General features: G+C 52.5%; 3 protein-coding genes across 7 annotated transcripts in view; 1 reads left to right on the top strand and 2 right to left on the bottom strand.

Annotated features, from left to right (window-relative positions):
- Positions 1–134: 134 nt before the first annotated feature.
- FAM187A (family with sequence similarity 187 member A) lies at positions 135–2,155 on the bottom strand. The gene has a single exon (XM_031600868.2). It carries the CDS (start codon positions 1,884–1,886, stop codon positions 642–644), a length of 1,245 nt encoding a protein of 414 aa, XP_031456728.1. The 5' UTR covers positions 1,887–2,155; the 3' UTR covers positions 135–641.
- An 898-nt stretch (positions 2,156–3,053) lies between these two features.
- Positions 3,054–7,868, bottom strand: DNAAF19 (dynein axonemal assembly factor 19). Its single transcript, XM_031600869.2, has 3 exons — positions 7,371–7,868; positions 5,318–5,450; positions 3,054–3,602 (listed from the first exon to the last, which is right to left on the bottom strand). The coding sequence occupies exons 1-3, from the start codon at positions 7,511–7,513 to the stop codon at positions 3,144–3,146; spliced, it is 735 nt and encodes a 244-aa protein (XP_031456729.2). The 5' UTR covers positions 7,514–7,868; the 3' UTR covers positions 3,054–3,143.
- Position 7,869: 1 nt separating this feature from the next.
- Positions 7,870–25,944, top strand: part of EFTUD2 (elongation factor Tu GTP binding domain containing 2) — a 28,394-nt gene continuing 10,319 nt past the window's right edge. For 2 of the 5 annotated variants that reach the window (XM_031601030.2, XM_090125218.1), the window contains exons 1-28: positions 7,870–8,021; positions 8,404–8,548; positions 8,786–8,951; positions 9,119–9,197; positions 10,414–10,489; positions 10,762–10,827; positions 11,031–11,066; positions 11,990–12,080; positions 12,372–12,454; positions 12,904–13,070; positions 13,663–13,787; positions 15,378–15,441; positions 15,817–15,907; positions 16,296–16,431; positions 16,708–16,835; positions 17,345–17,538; positions 17,887–17,998; positions 18,204–18,344; positions 18,560–18,661; positions 18,887–18,969; positions 19,987–20,073; positions 20,346–20,472; positions 20,882–20,969; positions 21,168–21,286; positions 21,766–21,860; positions 22,123–22,276; positions 22,852–22,959; positions 23,059–25,404. In XM_031601030.2, the coding sequence (XP_031456890.1) occupies positions 8,444–8,548; positions 8,786–8,951; positions 9,119–9,197; positions 10,414–10,489; positions 10,762–10,827; positions 11,031–11,066; positions 11,990–12,080; positions 12,372–12,454; positions 12,904–13,070; positions 13,663–13,787; positions 15,378–15,441; positions 15,817–15,907; positions 16,296–16,431; positions 16,708–16,835; positions 17,345–17,538; positions 17,887–17,998; positions 18,204–18,344; positions 18,560–18,661; positions 18,887–18,969; positions 19,987–20,073; positions 20,346–20,472; positions 20,882–20,969; positions 21,168–21,286; positions 21,766–21,860; positions 22,123–22,276; positions 22,852–22,959; positions 23,059–23,154 (2,919 nt within the window). In that variant the 5' untranslated portion in view covers positions 7,870–8,021; positions 8,404–8,443 and the 3' untranslated portion in view covers positions 23,155–25,404. Of the gene's footprint in view, positions 8,022–8,063; positions 8,221–8,403; positions 8,549–8,785; positions 8,952–9,118; positions 9,198–10,413; positions 10,490–10,761; positions 10,828–11,030; positions 11,067–11,989; positions 12,081–12,371; positions 12,455–12,903; positions 13,071–13,662; positions 13,788–15,377; positions 15,442–15,816; positions 15,908–16,295; positions 16,432–16,707; positions 16,836–17,344; positions 17,539–17,886; positions 17,999–18,203; positions 18,345–18,559; positions 18,662–18,886; positions 18,970–19,986; positions 20,074–20,345; positions 20,473–20,881; positions 20,970–21,167; positions 21,287–21,765; positions 21,861–22,122; positions 22,277–22,851; positions 22,960–23,058; positions 25,405–25,944 lie in introns of those variants that run through there. The other 3 variants (XM_031601033.2, XM_031601034.2, XM_031601032.2) reach the window with 3 other exon arrangements.

The following is a 25,944-nucleotide window of genomic DNA, read 5'->3' as shown; positions in this document are numbered from 1 at the left end:
TCCTCGAGCTCCAGCCCACCACCCTCTGGTGCAGAAGAAAAATATTAATGTCTAAACTCAGCTTTTTAAAAATGAGATCGCTCCAGCTGAGGATCTTGCACAAACACCGAGTGTCTTAAAATCCCTGTGGGGCGCAGTTGGCACTGGCAACAGGAGGGTCCTTGTCACTGAGGTTGGCCTTGGTGGCACCGCCGTGGTGGGTGGTTTTGGGCTGAGGTTGGCCTTGGGGAACACAGTTGGCAGTGGGGATATGATTGGCACTTTTTAAAAGGTAAGGAAAGCTAGAGCTAATTGGAGTAGAACAGTCTGGTGGGTTACAGTGGCCTCTTAGAAAAACAACCCTAATAAATCACCGACATGGCAGAAGAGCTCCGTGGTGCTCAGCCAGAAAACGCTGCAACGGCTCCAGCTATTCATTCAAAAAGGATTACATGAGGTTAAAACCCCACCACGAGCCTCCATTGAAGCCAGGAAGTGACACGGAGGTGGGAAATCCCTGCCACAGCACAGTGGGGCTTCCCGCTTTGGTCTTCAGCACTGCACGGCCCCCAGCGGAGGACAAGAGGGCACTGGCAGTGTTTCCAGCGGTCGAAACTTCACATATTTCCCACGGAGGAACAGTGCGAGGTGTGAGACTGACACTAAATCCTCCCAGAGAACCGCAGCACCCGCCAGCAGCAGCGGCACGAGTGGACGCCAACGAAGATGGCCCCAACGAGGACGTAGCTGACGCCGATGGCCTTGATGGCGTAGATGGTCTCCGGGTCGTCGAGCGAGCGGCGGCGCTGAGCCTGGTAGCTCACACGGAGCCGCAGGCCGGCCACCAGTCTGCCCTCCCTCCAGCAGAAGTAGGTGCCTCGGTCGCTGAAGCGGACGCGCCGGATGTGCAGGTGGTTTCCGTGGTCGATGAAGACGCGCATGGTCCTGTTGACCCCCACGAGGTAGCGGGAGCGGTAGAGCCGCACGGAGTCCTTGTCCCACGCCACGGCGTGCTCGGGCCGGGCCCCAGGGCAGGCGATGACCAGATCTCTCCCAAGGGGATGCTTGTAGAACTGCGTGGGGACGCGGGGCAGCCAGGGCTTCCGGCCCAGCTTGTGGATGACGTTGGAGATGGCCTGCACGCCTTCCTGCGGGTTGTCCTCCTGCGGACACGGGGCCACGCAGCTCCGGATCGCCACCTCGGGCTTCCAGCGGCGGCCGGAGCGCTGCAGCCGTGCGGGAACGGCGCTGGAGCCGCAGGAGGTGACGTTGGGCAGCGCGGTGCGGTAGCGCGGGTGCAGCCGGGCGCTTTGCATGTAGCACAGCCCGATGCGCCGCTGCTCGCCTCGCACCCCGCAGCGGTCGCACACGGTCCAGTCCCAGAAGGTGGTGAAGACACTGAAGGCTTTCACTGTGTAGTCATCCCGGACGTGCTGTCCTATGTCCAAGAATGCCACTGTGATGTGCTTGCTGGGCTGCACGTCCACGTCGTAGCCATAAAAAAAATCCCCGTTCTTCGTGCCGCACAGGTAGTGGCCCGAGTCCGACACCTGGGCACGGAAAACGATGAGGCTGAACATCCGGATGGTGAAACGATTCAGTACATCAGTGCCCACGTGGATGTGGCTCGAGTCGAGCACCATGTTGCCAGAAAAGTCTGTCAGGACGGCGGTTTCACGGCCTCCCATGTTCTTCTGGAAATACCAGACGACGTTGGAGACCTCCTCGGGCTTGCAGTTGCAGGGCAGCTCGAAGGTCATGTCGGCCAAGTAGGCGGCGTTGTCAAACATCAGGAAAGCAGGACACACCATGCGCCTGAATATATCTTCTTTCTCCTCGATCGCAAAGGAGTGGAGAACATCTGCCATGCAGAGGAGAAGGACGGCTCTCAGCAGCTCCATCTCCATCCGAGGTGTCTGAGACACGGGCTCTAGAACCCTCCCGGCTGCTCTAGAACCTTTCCAGAACGTGCTGTGCTATGGGGCAACCAGCAGAGAGCTCCATCATGTAGCATGGCCATGGAGGCAAAATGGAGGGGGGAACAAGGGAATCACCGCTGTTTTCTTTAAAACAGTAAACATGAAGGATTGCACCAACTCTTCTGTAGACAACGATCATGGAGAACCTTCCTGTTGGCAGCTTCGTCTGTAGCCCAGAACCAGAGGTTTCACACAAGATATTTAGAGTTCCATATCCTCCCTGTTGTATCAGTATCCCCCACTCTGATTTTGGGAGCCCAGGATCTTCCCTTTTTGTTTAAGATATGACCTCTTGGCTTTCTGTTAGCCTCCTGGCTGGCAAATGTTACACAAAAGCAAAAAGAATGGCACCTACAACAGGTTGCAGGGACACACACGTCCCCAAGATACATGCCACAAAACCCTATACTCAAGTGCCAAGAGAAGCCTGAAATTAGGGGCCTAGAGTTTCTAGAGAAGGTGGGAGAGGGTGAGATACAGCCAGGCAGGGCTGACTCTGCCTTTTGCTCCTCTCGTTGGGCTTTTGAACAAAACGGACTTGGTAGTTGATTCTGAGCTGAATTCAAGGGAATCTGAGCAGTGTAGTACACACTGTGCTCTCCAGCACTCTTGGGAGATCTTCCCACACTAGACCTGCAGGAGAGTGTGGTGGGCAGGTGCTGAGCTGTACCATATGAGAGCCTTTCTGAAGTCTGCAGCCTAAACAGAATGGCTAATCAATCCAGACACGATAATACATAGCATTGGAGAGTCCCTCCGTTACACTGCTGCCTGACAGTTCCTTCTAAATTTCAATTTATGTAGAATTTAGGCAAATCGTGGGGTGGCAGCATCTCTGAGGTTTACACCAAGCCCTACTTAAAATAGCTGGTTGGGTCAGTCCCAGAATTACCACCTTGCACTGCATCCCCACCCCCACCAGCCCTGGCTGTGTGGTTAAGCGTTAAATGTCCTGGATTACATTTCTTAAATCCAGAGTGACAATGGACAGAGATGAAAAAGGGAAGGGACTACTTGGGTTTTGGTTTCTCCTCCATACATGCCAGCCTAAATGTTCTTTCTCTCATTTATTCTCCTCACCTAAGAGATTCTCACAGAACTGTCCTGTGAGGACACCGACCCAGAGATCACAAGGAACACAACGTCTGCTGCTAACCTTTATTTGGCAGAACCACTGCTGCTCCTTCAGCTGGCCTGGTAGCATCTCATCAGCTCAATCACTCTCCTTTCCTCGGCTTCCTTCTGCAAGATGGTGTCGGCGGGGTGGGCTTCCCCCTCTGCTTTGCCACAGGGATGGCCAGGGGTCCAACAACCCCCACTCATGCTCTGCAGCTTCTTAAACAGATCCCTGGTGCTCTCTTTTTCTGATGTGCTCAGAAGATCCAGGTTTAACCCAAAGCGTTTGGTGCCGGAAAGGCTCTGTAAGATCTGAAGGACAGCATCTCTGTCTTCATGGCAGACGTTCTCTGCCAGCACGGTAAGGAACTCACCCAGGAGGCCAAAACCCAACTCGGCCTGGAAGATTCTGCTCAAGGCCTTCCCCTCCAGTTTAAGCAAAAGCTGGTATTTTTCTTTTCCACTTTTTAAGCACCTGCGCCAATCTCTGTAAAATTCGGCAGAGGTTCCAGGCAATTGCTCCAGCTCCTGAAGGAGAAAATAATTGTCAAGTTTTCTGCTTTGTTTCTCACAAAGGCTTTTATTCCCCCCCCTTATCAGTCTGTGGATGTCTGACAGATCCCTCTCATACAAAGAGCTGCACAAAGCTTGTAAGGCAGCAACACATGCAAAGAGACAAAGGGATATCAGGTTCATCGAGCCCAAGAGAAACCAGAGGAGTTGAGAGAAAAATAAAGGAAGAGTGGGTGAGAGATGAAATGCAATGCACATGAACACAGGAACCCAAACACACTGTCCACTCTGGATCCACCATCCACTGAAAGGGATCTCTTGGAGACTGTAATAATTCCACAGAAATTTGGGTCCCTATCAAGCAAACCAAACAGGTGAAGAGAAAAAAGCTAAAGGGCTTAAAACCCAGAAAACACACACTAATGTGTACATCCTATATATATACCCTAACCTACATAAACACCCTCCATACTGTCTCGTAACATCTTGTAACATGCACACCTGCAGTCCAGCGCTTGGACTAAAAGATAGCCAGCTCACTACGGCATCTCCAGATAAAAGAAATCCTGTTTATACTATATGTAATTGAACTGCTGAACTCAAACTGCTGACTGGAGAAGGATTAAAATGCTCGGGCTTTTATACAGATCTTGAGGACAAGGCGCAGCAGCATCAGGCAGTGTCTAAACACGAAATGGAGAGGCCCTGGAGATCAGAGCCTGAGCACTAATGGGATTAAGAACAGCATTTGCTCTGGGGAGATCAGTGCTCAGCCCAAGCGAAGACAAAGCTGCCTTACAAGAGCTGCAAAAAGGATCTCATCATAAACAGGCAAATGAAATTCACTGTCAAAAATTTCATGCAGAACATCTCCAGCTGGGGAACGGTCCAGAACAGAACTGCACCGCCCTCCCACCAGGCTGCAGTCCCACTGCTCCACGCTGCTGGGCTGCCAGGAGTCACCACGGGCATTCTGCCGAAAACACCAAAACAGCAAAGCCAACACTGGGGGCTAACAGGAAACCAATTGAGAGTAAAGTGACCCTTTTTTATTTCTGCAAATCTGGTGGGTGCCTGCATCAAAATAACCCAGCACCAGAGTGGGAAGGGAAAGAAGGGAAGCTGGAAGCACAGAGTGCCTTCATTCCAGAAGACATTCAGCTGATCAGGACTTGGAAAAAGCCCACTGATGGGAGCAGGACAGACGTCAGCCCCATCACACACAGTCTGGGTAGAAAACGTTTTTTCACTGTTTCAACTAAGGATGATCCAATGAACTCATCAGGCAGCAGGTTGAAAACAAAATAGCACTTTTCCATATCATGCATAATTAAAGTGTGAGGTGAAGAAGAATTGGCTCCGTTCACAGAAGATGTGTTATCTCTGGCCATTAAACACAGCAATCAGATGCACAGCCTGGCTCCCAGTCTCCAGGCTGCAGCCAGCTGGAGGAGCGCGGCCAACGGAGGGCACTCTTCCCCAAGATTCCATCTCTGGCCACTGTCAGAGCCTTGGTCGTCTGGTCTTCAACTCTTGATGCAGACACAAAAAAGGGGCTGAGGCTGAACCCTGCAGCTCAGAACTGGGGATTTTCAGGGCTTGTTCACATGTAGAAATAATTCTGAATAGCTCTTGTGCATTAAAGCAACACCCAAATTATTCTGCAGTAATATTTGGGCGTGGGTAAAGCCCCAGAAAGCATCTCCCCTCAGCTGGGGCATCTCCCTCACCTGTGGTATCTCCACCTCTGCGGCTTGCTGGCCCCTGCTGTGGCCTGCACAGGGGTTCCACAGCACGTTTCTCTTGTTCCCCATCTTGTCCTTCTTCTCCAGAGGCCTCAGGTGTGACGCCAGCACGATGTCCCTGCAGGGAACAGGAAGAGGACAGAAGGTGAAATACGTGGGTGATGGAGTTGGTGTTTCTACCCAACAGTTCTGCAGCAGCCAGGGCCCAGGGACTGGCAGGATACCTCTTCCTCCTGCATTTTTCCTGGGGTACAATGAAGATTTTGTATCTTTGGGACTTCCACAAGAGAAGTCCTCCATTCTTATAGGCATTCTTACTCAGCCACCCCATTACACTGACGTCTGTGACTAATTGCAGCAGCCCGGACTCAGCAGCTCATGTCATTTTCTCATCCCGTGGGATGAACGTCTGTGCCTGTCGCTCGTTAGTCCTCCCAGTAACGAGATTTTCGAATGGGTTCAGGGCTCTGCTGGCCCTCACAAGTGGGGAAGCAGCACCCACGGAGAGAAGCTGTTCTGTTCTCCTGCAGATGACTCCTAGCTGCTGATACCACAGCGCACTGCAGATTTTGTGTACTGAGCAGGAATGTGATTTTTGATCGCATTCTAACAACAGAGCTGCAGCAGAGTCCTTTTACAGGGACAGGGGAGAAAGCGATGCCATAAATGCCATTCTAAAGTTTTTCCTTTACTCAGATCTGGCAGTGTGATCAGATTCAGGCAGAATGGGGCTGCCAGCACCACGTGCTCCAGCACTGGATAAGTCTGTCAGGGGGTGGTCAAGTCCTGGATCCATCTATGGATCTTTCTGTGGATGTAGGGGGTGGTGGAGGATGTTAGGAGTGTCCCACACTGCCTGCCCAAAAGGAGCTTCCTGCATCCTAGACTGCAAATCTGCCGGCGGATGGAGGAGCCACCATGCTGCCGTTCAGCAGGACCTGGGCAGAATCACACAGAGTCACAGAATGGCCAGGGTTGGAAGGGACCTTAAGGATCGTGAAGCTCCAACCCCCTGCCACACGCAGGGCCACCAACCTCCACATTTCATAGCAGCCCAGGCTGCCCAGGGCCCCATCCAACCTGGTCCTGAACACCTCCAGGGATGGACGGGGCATCCACAGCCTCTCTGGGCAGCTGTTCAGCACCTCACCACTCTCATAGCAAAGAACTTCCCTGACATCCAGCCTCATCTGCCCTCCCTCAGCTTCAAACCATTTCCCCTTGCAGGCACAGAGCAGCCCTGGGACGTCCAGCACGGGCGGGTGAGGGGTCCTGACCAGGGGGGGGGAACGGCAGCAGGAAGAGCTCTGCAGAGGAGGGCCCGCGGCTGACCCGCCATGCGGCACTGCGGTGCTGTGCGGTGCGGTGCAGTGCTGTGCTGTGCGGTGCTGTGCAGTGCTGTGCTGTGCTGTGTGCGGTGCTGTGCTGTGTGCGGTGCTGTGCGGTGCTGTGCGGTGCTGTGCCGTGCTGTGCGGTGCAGTGCTGTGCTGTGCTGTGCTGTGTGCGGTGCTGTGCGGTGCTGTGCTGTGCTGTGCTGTGCGGTGCGGTGCGGTGCTGTGCTGTGCTGTGCTGTGCTGTGTGCGGTGCGGTGCTGTGCTGTGTGCGGTGCTGTGCGGTGCTGTGCGGTGCGGTGCTGTGCCGTGCTGTGCGGTGCTGTGCCGTGCTGTGCTGTGTGCTGTGTTGTGCGGTGCGGTGCGGTGCTGTGCGGTGCTGTGCTGTGTGCGGTGCTGTGCGGTGCTGTGCTGTGCGGTGCTGTGCTGTGCGGTGCTGTGCGGTGCTGTGCTGTGTGCTGTGTTGTGCTGTGCGGTGCTGTGCGGTGCTGTGCCGTGCTGTGCTGTGTGCGGTGCTGTGCTGTGCGGTGCTGTGCTGTGTGCGGTGCTGTGCTGTGTGCGGTGCTGTGCTGTGCTGTGTGCGGTGCTGTGCTGTGCAGTGCTGTGCTGTGCTGTGTGCGGTGCTGTGCTGTGCTGTGCGGTGCTGTGCTGTGTGCTGTGCTGTGCTGTGCGGTGCTGTGCTGTGCGGTGCGGGGCGCTGCGCCCACCTGAACTGCTCGTAGGACCCCACGCGCTGCCGCACGGCGCGCAGCTTGGCGCTGTTCTCCCTCTCGCGCCTCTCGTCGGCCTCCAGCGCCGCCCGCAGCTCCGCCCGCAGCGCGCCCATATCCACGGTTCCGTCCGCCTCCATTGGCCCGGCTGCTGTCGCGATAGCCACGACGGGAGGCCACGGCGCGCGACCGGCTGCGTGGATAAGACTCCCGCCGTGACGGCGATACCCGCCGAAGCACCTCAGTGCCAACGAGGACCCCGCTGCTGCCGCAACGGCTCGCAGCTGACCCTTATGTCGCGATAGGCCACCAGGCCGGCGCACACCGCTCCCCCAGGGATTCCTGTCGCGACAGCCCTCACGGGGCCGCAGGCCTCATTCCTGTCGCGATCGGCCCCGCCCACACGCCCCGCCAACCCGGCAGCCCCGCTCCTATCGCGACGGCGCCCCGAGCCGCTCCGCCGCGCCGCGCCGCCCCCCCGTTGCCATGGCGACAGCGCCGCGCGCCGCCTCGAGGACCCGCCGGGCTGCCCGCGCCGCGCCTGAAGAACAGCGGCGCCGCTGCCGCCCCGCACGGGACGGGCGCCGAGGGCAGCCAGGGTCCTTCCGCTGTGCTGTCGGCGGCGCCAACGGCGGAGAGAGCGAGGAGGTGAGCGCGGCGGCGGGGAAACGGGGTGCGGGGAAACGGGCGGGAGCGTGGCGTGAGGCCAGGAAGTGAGGGCCAGCGGCCGGAGCTGGGGGGCTTAGGACCTGGGGGCTTAGGATCTGTGTTAGGGGCAGGTCCCGAACGTGGGGCATTTTCTGGCGCTGAGTTCTGGATGTGGGGCTGGAGCTGTCTCTGGGGCAAGGTGTGTGTGGGGCTGGGTCTCCGTGAGGCTGGGTGCGGCTCTGAGGCAGCATCTGGGTGTAGGACCGGTTCTGGGGATGGGGCCGGTTTGGGCTGTGGGGCTGGGGCTGGGACTGGGGCTGGGGCTGGGGCTGGATCTTGGTCAGGTTCTGGGGCTGGAACTGAGGCTGAGTTGTGGTTCCAGGTTCTACTCCCAGCTCTGACCCCATCCCTTCACCCCCAGCATGGACACCGACCTGTACGATGAGTTTGGGAACTACATCGGGCCGGAGCTGGACTCTGACGATGAGGACGATGAACTGGGCCGGGAGTCCAAGGAGCTGGACGAGGTGGGTGCACGGCTGTGGCAGGGCTGTGCTGAGCAGTGCAGCCGCACACAGTAGGTGCTAAGTGTGTCCTGCCCCGTGCCTGGCTCCCATTGCAGGGAAACCTCTGGAGGGTGCCCTTTTTGCTGTCAGTTTCCTGTCTCTCCTGATGTATGACACCAAGACTTTACCTCCAGCCACAGTTAAGGTTTATGAAGCACTTTCGTGCTGGCAGCAGCTCAATGTGAGTGTTGGTTGCAGCTCGAAGATGATGATGATGACGATGATATGGGGGACCATGACGAGGACCACCCTGGGATGGAGGTGGTGCTGCACGAGGACAAGAAGTACTACCCCACTGCTGAGGAGGTCTATGGGCCCGAAGTGGAGACCATAGTGCAGGAGGAGGACACGCAGCCTCTCACTGGTGAGTGGTGTTTAAATCATCTTGTTTGGTCCTCCCATGAAAAGAGAAAGGAATCTGTCAATTTAGAGCTGTGTTTCTTATCTGCAGAAAATCCCCGCGCGGTATTTGGAGGTGCTGGGTTCAGGTCACCCATAACGGTGTTTTATTGTTCTTTCCTTTGTTTTCAGAGCCTATTATTAAACCCGTGAAAACCAAAAAGTTCTCTTTGATGGAACAGACGTTACCGGTCACCGTCTATGAGATGGAGTAAGTAATATGCAGAGTTTGAAGTGTGTGCTTTGGTTCAGGCCATCTGTGCTGCAATTTCCTTGCTTCTCATTGCTAACAGGCAAGGTGGGGAGGCAGAGGGGTGTGCTGTATGGAGGCGGGAGCTCACAGGGGGCACTGGGTTTGTTTCTTACTAACAGCAGCAATGTAAGCGAGTGCAGCTGGCTCCCTGAGTTTGAACCAAAAAGAAGAGGAGGAAAGCACAAGGCCAACCATTTTACAGCTATTTTGCCTTCGTTGTAGGCAACACAGTGCATTTCCTACTATTTTTCTGATCCCTTTGTCCTCTGCTCACTCCATCAGTAATTAATTCTTACTCCTGCTCTTCCTTGATGTAGATGCTTGAGATGGAGCCACGCAGAAATCCCGGTGGGACTTAACCAGAAAACTGCAAGCTTGCTATTGATTTCACATTTACCCTTGGTTTAAGACCAATAGGCAAGCTTTTAATTTGTATTCTTATTGATTTTTGTGCTTTTTAAGCTCTTAATCAAAATGTTATATGCTAAAAAGCCTGCTTCATAAGTGAAAATTAAAGTATTTTTAAGAAGGAGATTATTTGACTGGACTTGCTATCCGCAAATCCATAATAATTGATTCTTGTTTGATAGCTTCCCATTATTTTGAAGAGTAGCTGCTAATTTAGGATCTCAATTCCATTTTGGCTGGGACCTGTGCAGAGGTGACCAGCCCATCACTCCTCAGCTCATTGCTGATTCAGAAAAGATTTAAATTCTATTACTGTTTCCTTGACTCCCTGGGAGCATCGGTGTTTTGAGACCTGAAAGTCAGAATTAAGACCTGAAAGTCAGAATTAATAGTCTGCAGAACCCCATGGCTACCTTTTAAAAGTGTGTGGGGTGTTGTTATCCACATCTCTGGTTTAGTTGACTACCTGCCACCATTGGAGCGGAAGCGTTTCCTCATCTGAGCTGCTCTAATACTGTCGAGAAGAGAAGAAAGGCGTTCAGAGTATTTAATCTCTTGCAGTTTTACCAACTCCGTCTTCTCCCACCCACTGCCATCTGTCCAGGACTCCAACTCTCTTGTCCTCCCCATCTGCAGAGTGGGATTCTTCCTCCGCAGGGCATGAAAGTTTGGAGAGGATTCAGAGGGCCCTGGGGTGGAAAGCGGCGCCTGCTTTTCTTAGACACAGCAGAAGCCTCCAACAGTCTTTTGTGCTTCATCCCTCCAGTTTCCTGGCAGATCTGATGGACAACTCTGAGCTGATTCGGAATGTGACTCTGTGTGGGCACCTTCACCACGGCAAGGTAGTGTGAATATCCCACGTGCACTGGGTAGCAGTAGTGATCTCTCTGTTCCTTACTTTGACTGCTGCTCTTTTGACCCCCTGATCCCTGCAGCAGTGTTCTCTCCTGCTCCCGTTGCTCTGCAGTTATTTGTGGCTTTTCTTTCCGTCATGTGGAAGTATTTTTGTACCCCCTTTTCTGCGTGCCCTGTGGGAGGGGTGGGATTGTGCTGGTGTTTATCTCTTCGAACAAAGTCGTATCTTTTTTTTTTCCCCTGGTTTGGTGTTTTTCAGACTTGTTTTGTTGACTGCCTGATAGAGCAGACGCACCCAGAAATCAGGAAGCGCTACGACCAAGATGTGAGTGAGCTCTGGGTGTATTCCTGCCTTGGAATGTGTGAGGAAAACGTGGTTTTGTGATTAGAATGGAGGACTGGAAAACCAGAGTGCAGTCCTAATTCCAGTTCTGTCACTTGTTGTGCTAACAGTGTGCAAAGAGTTGTCATGTCATGCTGTGTTCAGTGCAAAACCACGATATTCTGACTCTTGTTTTGTCTTTGCAGCTTTGCTATACTGATATATTGTTCACAGAGCAGGAGGTAAGTAAGCCCTGTAGGACAAATAGTGATTTCACACAGCTGCCTTATGCTTTACTCACAATTACTTACAGTTTCTTCTTCCTCTTTCATCTCATCATCTTTATGTGCCTTCTACAGTTTGATTATTTTCTTTATCAATAAAATGATCTTCTTCTCTAGTTTTACCAGATCCCTTGTTCAACTGATTTCCATTTACTGCAGCCCTCAGCCCCATGTATGATTTTATTTATCTACCTCTGTGATGCTGAAAATCCACGCAGTATTTTTTGCAACACATAGGTAGTCCATTAATCTGTAGCAATAATATCATGACATATGGGTAAACCTATTTGGTTTTTTTTTTTTTTTTTTTTTTGAGGGGAAAGAGGTGGAAGGGATTTGTAGCAGTGGTGGAGGAGGAGAAAAACTGTAATTTCAAATGCACATCTTTCTGCTAGGCTTCCTGTGATGGGAAAATGTAGCTGGGTGCTCTGATTGCATGTGGTTGGGCATGGATGGGGATTTTATCCAGTCCTAAGCACTGAATAGTGCCATGACTAGAACAGTCCTGGGGAGCTTCTCTTTTTCTTCATCTTACTGCTGTGCTTTACACTCTGTATGATTGAATCTTGCGTGCTGAGGGATAACTTAATAGCAGAGGAGTGAAAACACAGAAAAATGCAGATCTTCTGTCTCTGGCATTTGTATTTCCTTAGCTGTAATCAGACTCAGGTTGTGTGGCCCCAAAGTGGTAGCTTACCAGTCTGCACCCGTGTGGAAGGAGGAGCTGGGCTGCACAGCTCAGTGATCTGAGTGCAGGATGTTGGACTGGAGGGATGTTTACTTCCCTCAGTCCTTCTGATGAATTCTTCCTCCTTCATCTTTTATCTGGGAATTTTTCATTTCATTCTTTTAACTGGTAATCCTGCTTTCCTGTGTTTCAGAGGGGAGTGGGGATCAAGAGCACACCAGTGACCATTGTTCTGCCAGACACCAAAGGAAAGTCTTTTCTCTTCAACATCATTGACACCCCAGGTATAATCCTGCAAATCCTGTTTCGGGTGGCACGTAGCTGAAGGCAGCTCGATGTGTAAAGCAGATGTGTGACCATGTGTTCCTTTCTCTTTGGTCCTCTGGGTAGTGCTGTTGATGGGAGCAGATCAATGTGTTGCAGGAAACTGAGGCCAAATTTTAGGGGGAGGGCATCTGTGTTCTGCCTTGCTGGGTGTCAGTGACCTGAGCCAAGGGGCAGCCCCAAACGTGCACTCAGGTTTAAGGTTGCTCTCATTCTCACTGTTCTCCTTCATTCTTGTTTGTTTTCTGAAGGTCACGTCAATTTTTCTGATGAGGTGACAGCTGGCCTTCGTATTTCGGATGGCGTCGTGCTGTTCATCGATGCAGCTGAGGGGGTGAGTGTCAGCTTCTCATGGGGGTTAATTCTGAGCTCACACCAGAGCCTTGGCCCTGCTTTATCATGAAGGAGATGGGCTCAGCTTGCAGTGCTGAAGGGTTTTTGGAGGACACTTTGAGAAACTGCCGGAGTGGGGACTCAGCCCTTCCGCTTCTGTTTCCAGGTCTGACATGACGTGTGTGACCTGTAGGCTCATATCTGATTTATTTGCATCTCCACTATATGTAAAATTGAGCGGGTTATTTATATCTGTGATGTCTGAGGGGTAGGATTCAAGCAATTCGGTTGGGTTAGCACCTGCTTTAAATTTCAGGACAATCACTGACGGTTCAGCTGAGGCTTTCCTACAGGCTGCAGCCCTGTATGTAAGGGTCACTGCCTGGCATGCCCTACATAGCATTTTGTGGAGGGCTTTTGCTAGGGGTGTTGGTGCTCATTTCCCTGCAGGTGATGCTGAACACAGAGAGGCTGATCAAGCACGCGGTGCAGGAGCGGCTGGCAGTGACTGTGTGCATCAACAAGATCGACCGCCTGATCCTGGAGCTGAAGTTGCCCCCTACAGATGCTTACTACAAACTCCGACATATTGTGGATGAAGTTAATGGTCTGATCAGGTAGGGATGGGGGGTGGGTGGGTTTGTGGGTGGATAGGTGCCCCCAGGGCAGTAGGCAGCAGCAGGGGAAGCCCCATGCAGGAGCTTTTGCAGCCCATTGATTGCACACCCATCTCCGTGAGCACATGGGCACTGCACACCTGTGTGCACATGTGAGCTCACCCACGCACACAGGCACCTGCATCCACACACACCCACATGTGCACATGCATCCCCACACAAGTGTGCACCTCCCCACTTGTGGAAGGGAAACTGAGGCACGGAGCAGCTCTGACCCCATCCCACAGCCCCACCACTGCCTGCTCTCTCTTCTCCACATCCCCAATTCTCCCTGACGAGCTCCAGGCCAGCAGCAGGGCCATAGCCAGCCCTGTGCCCCAGCACCCCACCAGCATTTATTGCTTCCCACACCACTGCAGCCCCTCCATGCCCCCTCACCGCCCACCTTCTAATGATCCAGGCAGTGTAAACTGCTTGCCTATCACCTGCTGCTGTTTGGTGTGGGAAATAGATGTAAATGTCCTCTTTAGTTCATAACATTTGATTTATGTTGTTTTTTTTCCCCTTGTCTCCAAAACCTGTTTCCTCTCAGCATGTATTCCACCGACGAGAACCTCGTCCTGTCTCCCCTTCTGGGGAACGTGTGTTTCTCCAGCTCACAGTACAGCATCTGCTTCACGCTGGGATCTTTTGCAAAGATTTATGCAGACACATATGGTGAGGATTATCCAGAAACCTTGCATGCTTTAACATCTCATTTCCTAACCTTTTTGTTGAGGCTTTCCAAGCTATTCTGCTTCAGCTTTCACTGTGTATCTATGTGACCAGTTTATGCACTCTTGAACTTCAGGAAATTGAGAGGTACTGCAGAGCCCCAAGTGACTTTATTATAGTCTTGTAGACTGCAGACTATTTATTAAGGTATTTCCATGCTGGTAAAAAGCAAAAATACAGTTTGAACTTGTTTTTAGGTAAATAGTTTCTCCTGATCAATATTTCTGGAGTCAGGAGTTGATGTTTTATATACACCCTTAATCAGAAAGAGCAGCTGGTTCTATGGCAGTTGAAGACAAGTGTGTGCCTTGCACTCCATGTATCCGGACAGCTCAGCAGTGAAACTGTTAAGCTCTGCCTGCATTTTCTCAGAAGAATCTGAGTCTGAGGTTCAGCTGCAGCCAGGCAGAGCTCAGCCCATGAGGTTTTTGCACTTTTGCCCTTCGATCTTTTTTAAGAAACCATCTTTTTCTGCCTTTGATTTAATTTTCTGTTCCCCAGGTGCCCCCTTGAGGCAATCTGCCTCTTGTAAAAGAGGGCCTTTTGCTTGCATTGCTTGCATTAGTCAGCGATCCAGCCAAGTTCTGAAGTTCCACGTTGGGGAATTTGGGGTGATCTGTAGGAAAGGAGGATGTTGTAGATCAGCTCTTGCAAAGAACTTGGCCTGAGGGAGGACGAAGTTGTAGGGGTCAAAGACCGCTGTTTCATAGCTATTGTGCACCTTCATCAGTTTGGAGAAATAAATGAGCTCCCTGGGCATCATGGGATTGACGCAGGATGGTACCCTGCTTTTGGAGGCTGATAAAGCATTCAGCACAGTTGGTGGGAGATGTCATCCATGAGCTGAATGGTACTTAAGTCAGTAACATTCGGCGGTGGTCACCAGGGATTTTGTGTGCAGCCACCACTCTTCCAGTAGCATGAGTTATGGTGGTTTAACTGTCAGAACTGCAGCCACCCTGAAATTTCTTATGCTTTCACATCTGCCCACAGCAAAAGCTTGTTTGGAAACAGCTGTAAATTATCGCTGCTGTCTTATTATTTGTAAATCCACCATGACAGCCAAGTACTGTTCCTTCAGCACTTGGGTACTTGGAGATGCACTTAATGCATCAGCTGAAACAAGAACCTGGAGGTGTTCAGCAAGGCAGAAAATGCTGTGATGAGCCGGCAGGGTGTCAGCCATCCCAGCACCTTGGCACTGTGCAGTCGAGTTGGAAAAATGAGGCAGATTGAACTGGGTTCCTGCAGAGCAGAGTCTGACTCCTCTCAGCTGTAACCTTGTGTGTGATCAGGACAGCTGAAATGTTCCTGAGAGGGAAATGTGCAAACCCAAGGCGCTCCTGGGGGCTGCTGGTACAGACCTCACAGGGCTGTTTTCTGGCCTCTTCTCTGCCCAACCTTCCCAAATGGTACCAAGTGTTCACTCGCCAGCATTGCATCAAAACCTCAGGGTTGCTTTAAAAAGCAAAAATCAGATCTCCAAAATGAGAGAAATCCTGAGTGTCTCTTATTCTTGTTTCTTCCTTTCAGGAGATATCAATTATCAGGAGTTTGCCAAGCGGCTTTGGGGCGACATTTACTTCAACCCAAAAACGTAAGAGGCCTGTTTAGGTGTCTGTTACTTTACTGCTGTTTTTTTTTTTTTTTTTTCCTCTCCTTTTCATGGGAACTGTGGACTGGATGACCACCTGAGGTCCCTTCCAGCCTGAGCTCCTCTATGATCTTGTGAGGGGGGGAAAGGTTGGGTCAGGCCTTCTGTTTGATGTGATTCTGTGTTCTCCTGAATCCCAGATGGGAGCAGAGTGCTCTTCTGACCTTTGTTTGGAGTAAGAGTGACTCTATCCATGAGCGCTTCCCAGGGAGGTTGGGAGGAGTAGATAACTAGAGAAGAGCAGTGGCTGTGTGTATGTTGGTGTGAGGTGCTTGTGCTGTGCTCGCTCCTCACCGCTCTCTTTTTGTCTCCCAACAGGCGGAAGTTCACTAAAAAGGCCCCAACCAGCAGCTCCCAGCGCAGCTTTGTGGAGTTCATTCTTGAGCCCCTGTACAAGATCTTGGCTCAGGTACGTGGTGGTTTGTTATTCCTGCAGCTCCAGACATGAGCATGCAAGGACTGAGCACTAGGTGGTGGTATGTCTGGTGCCTGCGGGACTCTTCGCACGTTTCTGGGTTTGAGCATGCATAGAAGTGATGGGCATCTCCTTACAGCTGTTCCTTGCACGTATAGCCCTATGTCTGTACAGATAGAACTGCTTTTGCTCTTTGTAATGTGCTATGATATCAGCCAAGTGATAAAACGAGCTGCCCAGCCTGTTTTGTGTGAGCTCTGTGTGAGCAAGGCAGGAGCTGAGAGCAATACCTGGCAATAAGTTTGGGGCCTTCAGCTGCGCCTGGGACCTTGGGGCTTGGGCACCTGCAGCAGAGCTGACAGTGGCACCTGTCGTCCTGCAGGTGGTGGGGGATGTGGACACGACCCTGCCTCGGACTCTGGATGAACTTGGTATCCACCTCACCAAAGAGGAATTGAAATTAAACATTCGACCGCTCCTACGACTTGTCTGCAAGAAGTTCTTCGGGGAGTTTACAGGTAAATCCTTTGCTGCCACGGTGTTCCCAATAGCTTACCCTCACGTGGATGGTTTAAGGTCTGTAATGCAGACGTGGAGTGTCAGCTTGCACAGATTCTTTTCATAGCTTTGCTTTTCCATGTATAAAATACAAACTGTTTCCTCAGAGAACAGCTTGAGACACTGCTCACATTTTCCCCATTGCTGTGGATGCACTGCATGTGGATTTATGTTGTGTTTATTGGGGTGCATGTCTTCCTTCTACCCTGCTTAATTACTACGTATTACTTTTCCAGGCTTTGTGGACATGTGTGTGCAGCATATTCCCTCCCCAAAGGTGGGAGCCAAGACGAAAATCGAACACACCTACACCGGTGGTGTTGATTCTGATCTCGGGGAGGCCATGAGTGAATGTGACCCCGACGTAAGGAAGCTCTTTTGTTTTTTTTTCTGAGCATCCAAAATGTGCCAAATACACCCTCCTTTCACTGCCTTGACAGAGCAGCTGCCTCCTAGACAGCCATCTGCACAGATTTGACTTCCAGCACTCTGAAACCTCTCATCCGATACTGAAACAAATCTCTTCACTCTGAGAAACTTTGGTGCCTGTCAGGGCAGCCCTTGGGAGAGAGAACTGTTTGACAGTGTTCAGAACAAGAGTCTGGGTCAGGACTTCGGAGCATGTGGGCGCTGCGGGGTGATTCTGTGTCCTTTTGCTGCCTTTTGTCCCTTTTCCATGAAGTTTTATTCATTCTCCAAGCTCAGAGAAAACTGGCCTGCGTGATGCTGATAAAAATAACCCCATATTAGCAAGTCATAAGAAGTATTTCTAAGTTCTGTCTCTTTAATCCATTTATATCCATAGGTCCTACCAGGTCTGTGTCAGTTTTTTAGCTGTCTACTGAAAATGGTTTCTTTCTTTTCCATGGGAAGGGTCCGCTGATGTGTCACACAACAAAAATGTACAGCACAGATGATGGTGTTCAGTTCCATGCCTTTGGGAGAGTGCTCAGTGGTACCATCCATGCTGGGCAGCCTGTGAAGGTCCTGGGAGAGAACTACACCTTGGAGGATGAGGAGGATTCCCAGATCTGCACCGTTGGACGCCTCTGGATCTCAGTTGCAAGGTAGGTAAAGCTCTGACAAAGTGTTAGTTTTTGAGAGAAGTCATTGCTGTCAGGGATAAGGAGGAGCACAGTGCTGTTAGGGGCTTGAAGCTGCAGAGGTGAAAGAGAGTAGATTTAGTTTAGATATAAGGAAGAATTTCTGTACTGTGAGGGTGGCTAAATGCTGGAACAGTCTGCCTAAAAGGTTATGGGTGCCCCATCCCTGGAAGCATTCAAAGTCAGATTGCATGGGACCTTGACCAACCTGATCTGGTGGGAGATCTTGGCTTCTGGATGAAGAAATGGTCCTTATAAACCCTTTCCAACTCAATCTGTTCTATGGTTCTATTGTCTTCCCCCACCTTTTAGGTATCACATTGAGGTTAACCGTGTTCCTGCTGGCAACTGGGTGCTGATAGAAGGAGTGGACCAGCCCATTGTGAAGACTGCAACTGTCACGGAGCCGAGAGGCAATGAGGAGGTACTGTGGGTAGCTACTGTCACTCAGCCTTGCAGGGACTCAGAGTGTTGGAATGTATCTTAAAATCTCGGGTGATGAGATTAAATAAACTCTGCCTGCAAAGAGCCTGGGCACAAGAGCCACCAATGGAAGAACAACTCAAATGCTCCATCAGACCCCATTGTACATCTGTGATGCAAAGCTCTTTGTCCTTACCTGATTGCAGGCTCAGATCTTCCGACCTTTGAAGTTCAACACAACATCTGTCATCAAAATAGCAGTAGAGCCAGTCAACCCCTCTGAGCTCCCCAAAATGTTGGATGGTCTCCGCAAAGTCAACAAGAGCTACCCATCGCTTACTACAAAGGTATTTCTGGTGTTTGTGTGCTGACTGTTCTCAGCTTGTGCTGTGGGATACCTCGTAGGCTGATCTTAAAAACAAGTCAGTTTAACTGTGGGATGTTTTGTTTGTTCTGGCTTTTTTTTTTAGTGCTGATAAATCCTGATGTTTATGTAGGGCTCTGCAGGACAAGGGCCTGTGAACAATAATGCTGTGAGCTGAACCCTGCTCTTGTTTTTCAGGTGGAAGAGTCTGGAGAACACGTGATCTTGGGAACAGGGGAGCTCTACCTGGATTGTGTGATGCATGATCTGCGGAAGATGTATTCTGAGATTGATATCAAGGTGAGGAACTGAGAGGGGAGGCTTTTCCCAGCTGGGGAAGGGCTTTGTCCTTCAAACTCAGAAGGATGGGAAAATAAACTTTGCACAGTGGACAGGGTGACTGTCTGCCTCTGATTCCTCCCCAGCATGCTGAGGTTGTTGCAGCTGCCCCTGTGGCAGCTTGCAAGTTGTAGAGAGGCTTCTGTGTCAGCCTAAATAACTACAAACCTGTTGCTGTTATTCCAGGTCGCCGATCCGGTTGTGACATTCTGTGAGACAGTGGTGGAAACGTCCTCCCTGAAGTGCTTTGCTGAGACTCCCAATAAGAAGTAAGAGCCTGAGGCACCTCTGGGGAGCAGTCAGTGGGGACAGGCAACGGAGGGGTTCTCTGAGGGAGGTGTTCCCAGACAAGTGGCAGCCTTCCATCTGCTGAACCCCCAGTAACACACTGAGTCCCACAGATGTTTGCGTGCTCTCTGTGAGCTATCAGAATGGAGGGAATAAAAAGAGATCCACATTCTCCTTTCCTTTAACTGAATTTCACACCCTCTCAACGACAGTTTTCTGTTGTTTCCAAGGTGGGAGGTGTATTGGGATCATAGAACAGGTGCCAAAGAGCCTATTACTGCCTTCAGTAACTCCCCAAACTGTGAAAAGTCTCGTCTTATCCATTCTTAATCTTGAAATTAATACACTCCTTTCCTGGTGTCTTGCAAGCCAGTCTTGTCTTCATGCTCCAGCAAGGTGTTATGAGATATGCGTGAAAGAGGGAGGCCTGGTACAGAACATAGACTGAATAACCAGAATGAAAGTACAGCATGTTTTAATGCCTGAGTTTTCATGCAAATCATGATCTGTCATACACCAAAGATTGTTTTCCTGTATTCCACTGTGCTTTCTGGTTCTTCTTGCCATCTTTTTACTGATATATTGTGGCTGGAAGTCTTGTTTTTGGGAACAGGCAGGTTTTGCTCTTTGGACTGTCTTTAGAGGTGCAGGACAGGTGGAATGATGTGCTCTAGGGCCAGAGTTCCCATGTGAATGGGGTTCTCCAAGGCAACATCCCTTGTGTCTGACATTTCACTTCCTTTTGCAGCCAGTATGAGCTCTGGACATCTGGCAGGGAGGGATAGGGCACTCCTGTCCCTTAGCAATCTGCTGCTAGGAATGAGCAGACTTGGGAGAGCAGTTGTTAGCAGTGTGGGCTGTCTTTACAAGCACAACAGTAACACTGAAAGACATGGATGGCTTCATCTCTCTGGCTGTGTTGCACAGTCCCCGAGGTCCTGCCAATTACTCCCATTTCCGTCATTCTGTGGACTAATTGCAACTGTCTCTCTTCTGAGGAACAAGATCACGATGATTGCTGAGCCTCTGGAGAAGGGACTCGCGGAGGATATTGAAAATGAAGTGGTCCAAATAACGTGGAACAGGTATGGACAATTTGGGGAGAGCAAGAATCCTTCTAGAGGGAAATAATTGGGAAAGTAGGGAGTGCTGGGATCTGCAAGTATCAGTCAGCAGCTCCCAGGCAGGGATCCTGGGTGCACCATTAATACCAGCGAGTCTGGGAGCGTCCTGTCCCAGCAAACAGTTTGCTCCACGTGAAAAGCTGAGACCGTTTTTATGTGGAACAGGTTTATAAACATGTTCTGAGTGCAGATCAGACACTGGTTTCTTAAACTTTCTTCTGTTCTTCCATCAGAAAGAAGCTGGGTGAATTCTTCCAGACCAAATATGACTGGGATTTGCTGGCTGCCCGTTCCATCTGGGCCTTTGGGCCGGATGCCACTGGCCCAAATATCCTGGTAGATGATACTCTGCCCTCAGAGGTGAGAAACAGGCACAGGGGTTATCTTTGAGTGAAACGTTTATTCTCTTCTGTCCAGAAGTGTCAGTTCCCTCCAGGACCTGCAGCAAGGACCTAACACTAGGAGTTCTTGTTGGTTTGTCATATCTCAGGTGTATTGAGCTTCCTCCCCCATGCTCATTACATAGCTGATGAACTGCCTGCTGTTTTTCAGTCTACGGTTTGGGCCAGCATTCTCAGAACTGGCAACTGAACAGCCTGTCTTTAAGGATTACCAAAATATGCAGTTGTAATTTATGAGTATAGATGTCAAACTATGATGATTGTGGGGGGTGCAGAAGAACATGGCTGCTCATCTAATAACCAACTTTTAAACACTGGGGTCTGTCTGTTCTGGCCTTGTGAGGAACATTTGGTCTCTTTGTCTGTAGGTGGACAAGGCACTGCTGGGCTCTGTGAAGGACAGCATTGTGCAGGGATTTCAGTGGGGGACCAGGGAAGGGCCTCTCTGTGATGAATGTAAGTAGAACCTGTGTAGAAGTGGGGCTGATGAATGAATAAATTCTACTATCTGTTAGTGGTTTTAAGTGGCTGAACTTTCTCTGATGGCTCTCTCTCTTCTGTGACCCTTGTGCTCAGAGTCTTTGGGGATACATGGCTGGTGCTGGTATGACAAAGGACATCTGCTAAGGTGCTGTTGTTTCTTCCCTTCCTCAGTGATCCGCAATGTGAAGTTTAAGATCCTGGATGCAGTGATTGCTCAGGAACCTTTGCACCGAGGTGGAGGACAGATCATCCCAACGGCACGGAGGGTGGTGTACTCAGCTTTCCTGATGGTGAGCATTGCACTGGACATGACAAAAACTGAGCCTCGTGCAGTGCTGGCTCCTGTGATGGCTTAGAGGCTGCAAGGAGCACAGGTTGTATGTGTGCTGCAGTATCTGCCATGAGGATTGTGTGATTTAAACTGCCTCGTGAATGTTTGCAGTGCCCTTTCAGGCTGGCATGCAGGTTTTACAAGTGGTCACGTTCCAGTCTGGCTGGAATCCTGCCTGCATCTGCTCTGTCTCATGCTGTGCAAGTGTTAGACTTGCTGGGGAAGGTGGGAATGGGGGATAGGGAACACAACGTGGGCAGGAGGAGAAAAGCGCAGAGCTCCTGTTTGCTGGGGTTTGTTCAGGCACGCAGTGGGCAGCAGGAACCCTCTCATCCCCACTCAGGTGCTGCTTGAGCAGTTTGACAGCTTCTGATCCTTTGTATGCTGCAGCACGTTGCACTGCTGTAGGCTCATCTGCTGTGTCCCTTTCTGCCCCAGGCCACTCCTCGTCTGATGGAGCCCTACTACTTTGTGGAGGTGCAGGCCCCAGCTGACTGCGTGTCCGCCGTGTACACCGTGCTGGCACGGCGCAGGTGAGCTGCCATCACCTGAGCAGTGCAAAGCAGCAGCTGCTCGCCTGGGATCCGGGTGGTAGTGACCTCTACAGTCCTTTGGAGGGGGAGAGGGGTGACTTGGAAGTGAGGGGAGAGGGTGAAATCTGTCCCCTGTGCTGTGTGGGGAGGAGATGCCCAGCACCACGTACCGCACTTGGCTTTGTGCCTGGTTCTGTTGGAGTGTTGGAGAGGAGAAATAAAAGGGGATGTGTAGAAAACGAATGTTTTTACTTTCTGGCAGAGGCCATGTGACGCAGGATGCTCCAATCCCAGGCTCCCCTCTATACACCATCAAAGCCTTCATCCCTGCCATTGATTCCTTTGGTTTTGAGACAGACCTGAGGACCCACACGCAGGGGCAGGCATTCTCACTGTCTGTCTTCCACCACTGGCAGGTGAGTCTTGCTGGGAAGGAGGGGATGGCAGATCAGGCTGTGCTCTGTGCAGCAGCTTACACAGGGCAGGCCAGACGTCCTCAGATAATCTCCAGTGCGGGCATTTGGAGCTAGTGGAGGCTTTGTGCACTTTCTGTGAAGTGTCTGCCAGAAGCCTGAGGCTTTGCTCCATGTTACCCAGCATTTTCCCTAGCAGGAGTGCTGAATGCTGCTCATTGAGCTCAAGGATCCCTCAGTGCCTGAGAAGGCACACTCTGCTGGGTGCTGTTTGGGTGCACTGAGCTCTGGTGCTTGGGGAGCACAGGGCTTGGACTTGTTGGAATGCTGTGGTTGCCACCCTTCAGCTTTGTCTCTCTCACCCTTAGCTGCACTCTATTAGTGACTTCCTACAGGATTGATCACAGGTGGCAATGTGACTGTTTCTCCCTGCCTGGAGAACAGATGCCACATTAGGGCTTTCTGACACCCAAAGTTGTCACACTTGGGGGTGTCTCCGGGGCCTCTGCATGTTTCCCGTTGCAGCTCAGGCTCTCCTGGAGCTCCCGGCATTGCTCTTAGCTGTGGTCTTATTGCAGATTGTGCCTGGTGACCCTTTGGACAAAAGCATTGTCATCCGCCCCCTGGAGCCTCAGCCAGCCCCACATCTGGCCAGAGAGTTCATGATCAAGACCCGGCGCAGGAAGGTACGTCTGCAGGACACCAGGATCCATGGGGTCTCTGCCAGGATGGCTGTATGGCTGCTGGCATGCAGAGGAATAACACAGATTTGGGTTACTCTACAGGGCTTGAGCGAGGACGTAAGCATCAGCAAGTTCTTCGACGACCCCATGTTGCTGGAGCTGGCCAAGCAAGACGTCGTTCTCAACTACCCCATGTGAATGCATCTCTGCTGAGCCCAGTGAGCCCAGTGAGCCCAGTGAGCCCAGTGAGCCCAGTGAGCCCAGTGAGCCCAGTGAGCCCAGCACTTCCCCACCCCTCAGGGCTCCTCAGGTCCCCCTTGTATGGTTGGAGAAACCTCTTGGGGTGTTTGTGCACCGCGTGCTCAGCGCCTGCCCCACACGCAGTACAGCCTGGGCACTGATGCTTTGTGTGTTATCAAAGCTCTGTGTGCAGTGAGGAGGTTTTCCCTTTAGATCTGCTGTCTGCAGGCACACAGGTGTGGTTTGGGCTGCAACGTATCAGCTTGAGCTGAATGTTTGGACTCCTGGGCTGTAAGGCTGCTGGGTCAGCTCCCTGCTTTTGGCAGCGCTGCCCAAGGGTGCTCTGCCTTCCTTTGGGGCAGGCGCAGTGAGGGCAGGGGCTGTTCCTACCAGCCTTCCCAGGAAAAGGGGCAAGTCTGGATTTTACCCTTTTTTTGTACATGTTTTTGGAACCCTGGTAAACATTGAATACAAACTTCCACCCAAAGCTCAGTCTGATCCTTTTGGCAGACAGGAGAGGGTACAGTGCCCTGGTTGCCCCCACCCCAGCACTGCTTTCTGTCTTTGTCACTGTGCCTCAGCCAGGACAAGTCATGCAGGCAGTCCTGCATTAAGCTTTCCTTCCTTTCTTGCTAGGCTTTGGCCCACTGCTGTGTTTGCAGAGGCTCCAGAAGGCTCAGCCCCATTGCAGCAAGGGCTTTGTCCCTGGAGAGTGAAGGACGACATCCATCATCCCTCCAGCACAGCTCTGGCCCCAGATCTGTGCTCTAGACCTGGGTATCAGCTCTGGGGGGCTCTGCTGTTCCTTATGGGCAGACCCCCGAGTATCTCCCCTTCTCCCTGCCCATCCCATTTCTCTGCATACCCCAGTGGGTGCAGGACGGGGCCGGCAGCGTGGGAAGCGGTCAGTTCTCACACAGGATGCTCCCAGTGGGATCGCAGCTGGAAAACACTGACCTGCAACAGCCGGCCCCACATGCGGGGTGGAAATTTTCCACGGATGCAGTCATTCCATGGGAATGGGGAATGTGTGCGGGACGGGGGTGGGGGCTGGAATTCCTCCTTGTCTGCCTGGCCGTGGGGTGGTGCAGTGGTAAACTGAGGCACAGCAGCATGGGGAGCTGGGAGCAGGGCTCTGTGCATGGCCTGAGTTCAGCAGGGCTCGGCAGTGGGGCAGTAGGAACACGGGGCACGCAGTATTAGCAGTGGGGCCCCTCTGCAGTTGGACCATCAGCTGGGATGGGGCCCCACATTGGCCCCATTGGTGCAGCACTCACAGCCCCAGTGGGGTTGTGAGGTGCTGAACAATGGGGTGAGCCCCATCCCGTTCCCAGTGTTCCTGTCCCCAACCTGTCCCCATATCTCTGTTTCCAGTCTCCATGTCCCAATGTTCCTGTCTCCATGTCCCCATTCTGATCCCATTCCCAGTGTCCCTGTCCCTGCCGTGTCCCTGTCCTCACATCCCATCCTCATCCTATTCTCAGTGTCCCTGTCCTCATCTTATTCCCAGCATTCCTTTCCCCAACCTGTCTTCGTATCCCTGTCCCCATATCCCCATTCCCAATGTCCTTGTCCCCATATCCCCATCCCACCCCATGTCCCTATCCTCATGTCCCTATTCCCATTCCCAGTGTCCCTGCCCCCAACCTGTCCCCATGTTTTCAGTGTCCCTCTCCCCCCCATCCCTCACCCCATTCACAGTCTTTGTCCCTCTGTCCTTGTCCCCCACTTCCCACCCTATTCCCAGTGTCCCTGCCCCCAACCTGTCCCCATGTCTCCATCCCATTCCCCATGTCCCCATCCCCTATTCCCATCCCGTTCTCCCTGTCCCCAGTCCCCCTGTCCCCATCCCATTCCCCACATCCCCATCCCAGTCCCCCTGTTCCCATCCGATTCCCCCTGTCTTACTGTCCCTATTCTCCACATCCCCATTCCATTCCCTATGTCCCCCACCCCATGTCCCCTATCCCCGTCCTATTCCCCATGTCCGTATCCCAGTCCCCATGTCCCCCCTCATGTCCCTTATCCCCACCCCATTCTCCACATCTCCCTATCCCCTCCCATTCCCCCTGTTCCCACCCCACTCCCCGTGTCCCCCTATCCCCATCCCGCTCCCCACGCCCCCCGCCCCCCTCCCACTCTCCCATCCCCGTTCCCTCGCCCCCCACCCATCACCCCGCGGTTCCGCGGCAGCACGGCGCAGTCGAGGTGGGTTTTGGGGACGCCGCGCGCATGCGCCGCCCCGCGCCCCCCGCCCGAGCCGCGCTGAGGGCGGCGGCGGCCATGAGGGGCGAGCAGCGGCCCGCGGGGCCGCGAGGGGCGGCGCGGGGCCGGGGGTGACGCGGGGTCCCCGCCGTGCCAGCAGCGCCGCGCCGTGCGGGGTTCGGCGCTCACACGCGGCACAAAGCCCGCCGTGGGGCCGCAGCCCGACTCCGACCCCGCAGCTCCCGCGGGCGCTGAAGGCCGCGGTGCCGCCGGCAGCCAGCGGAAGCGGCCGCGGTGCCCGCTGTGTCCTCGTCGGGTGAGCGCCTGGAGACACGGGCGGCCGGGGGTGCGGGGCTGGTGGACACGTGGGGATTTATGGACAGCTGGCTGCAGACACATGGTGGCCCCATAGCCAGCTATAGGACGTTTGGGGTTGGTGGCCTCTCCATAGCCAGCTATGGGACATCTGGGGCTGGTTGGTCTCCATATTCAGCTATGGGACACCTGGGGTTGGTGGCCTCTCCACATTTCACTTTAGAACAT

This window comes from Phasianus colchicus, chromosome 26 (genome assembly GCF_987193195.1).
Source record: "Phasianus colchicus chromosome 26, bPhaCol1.hap1.1, whole genome shotgun sequence".
Taxonomy (NCBI): Eukaryota; Metazoa; Chordata; class Aves; order Galliformes; family Phasianidae; genus Phasianus; species Phasianus colchicus.
The sequence above is the reverse complement of the archived record's forward strand: the minus strand, read 5'-3'. Positions and strand labels throughout refer to the sequence as shown.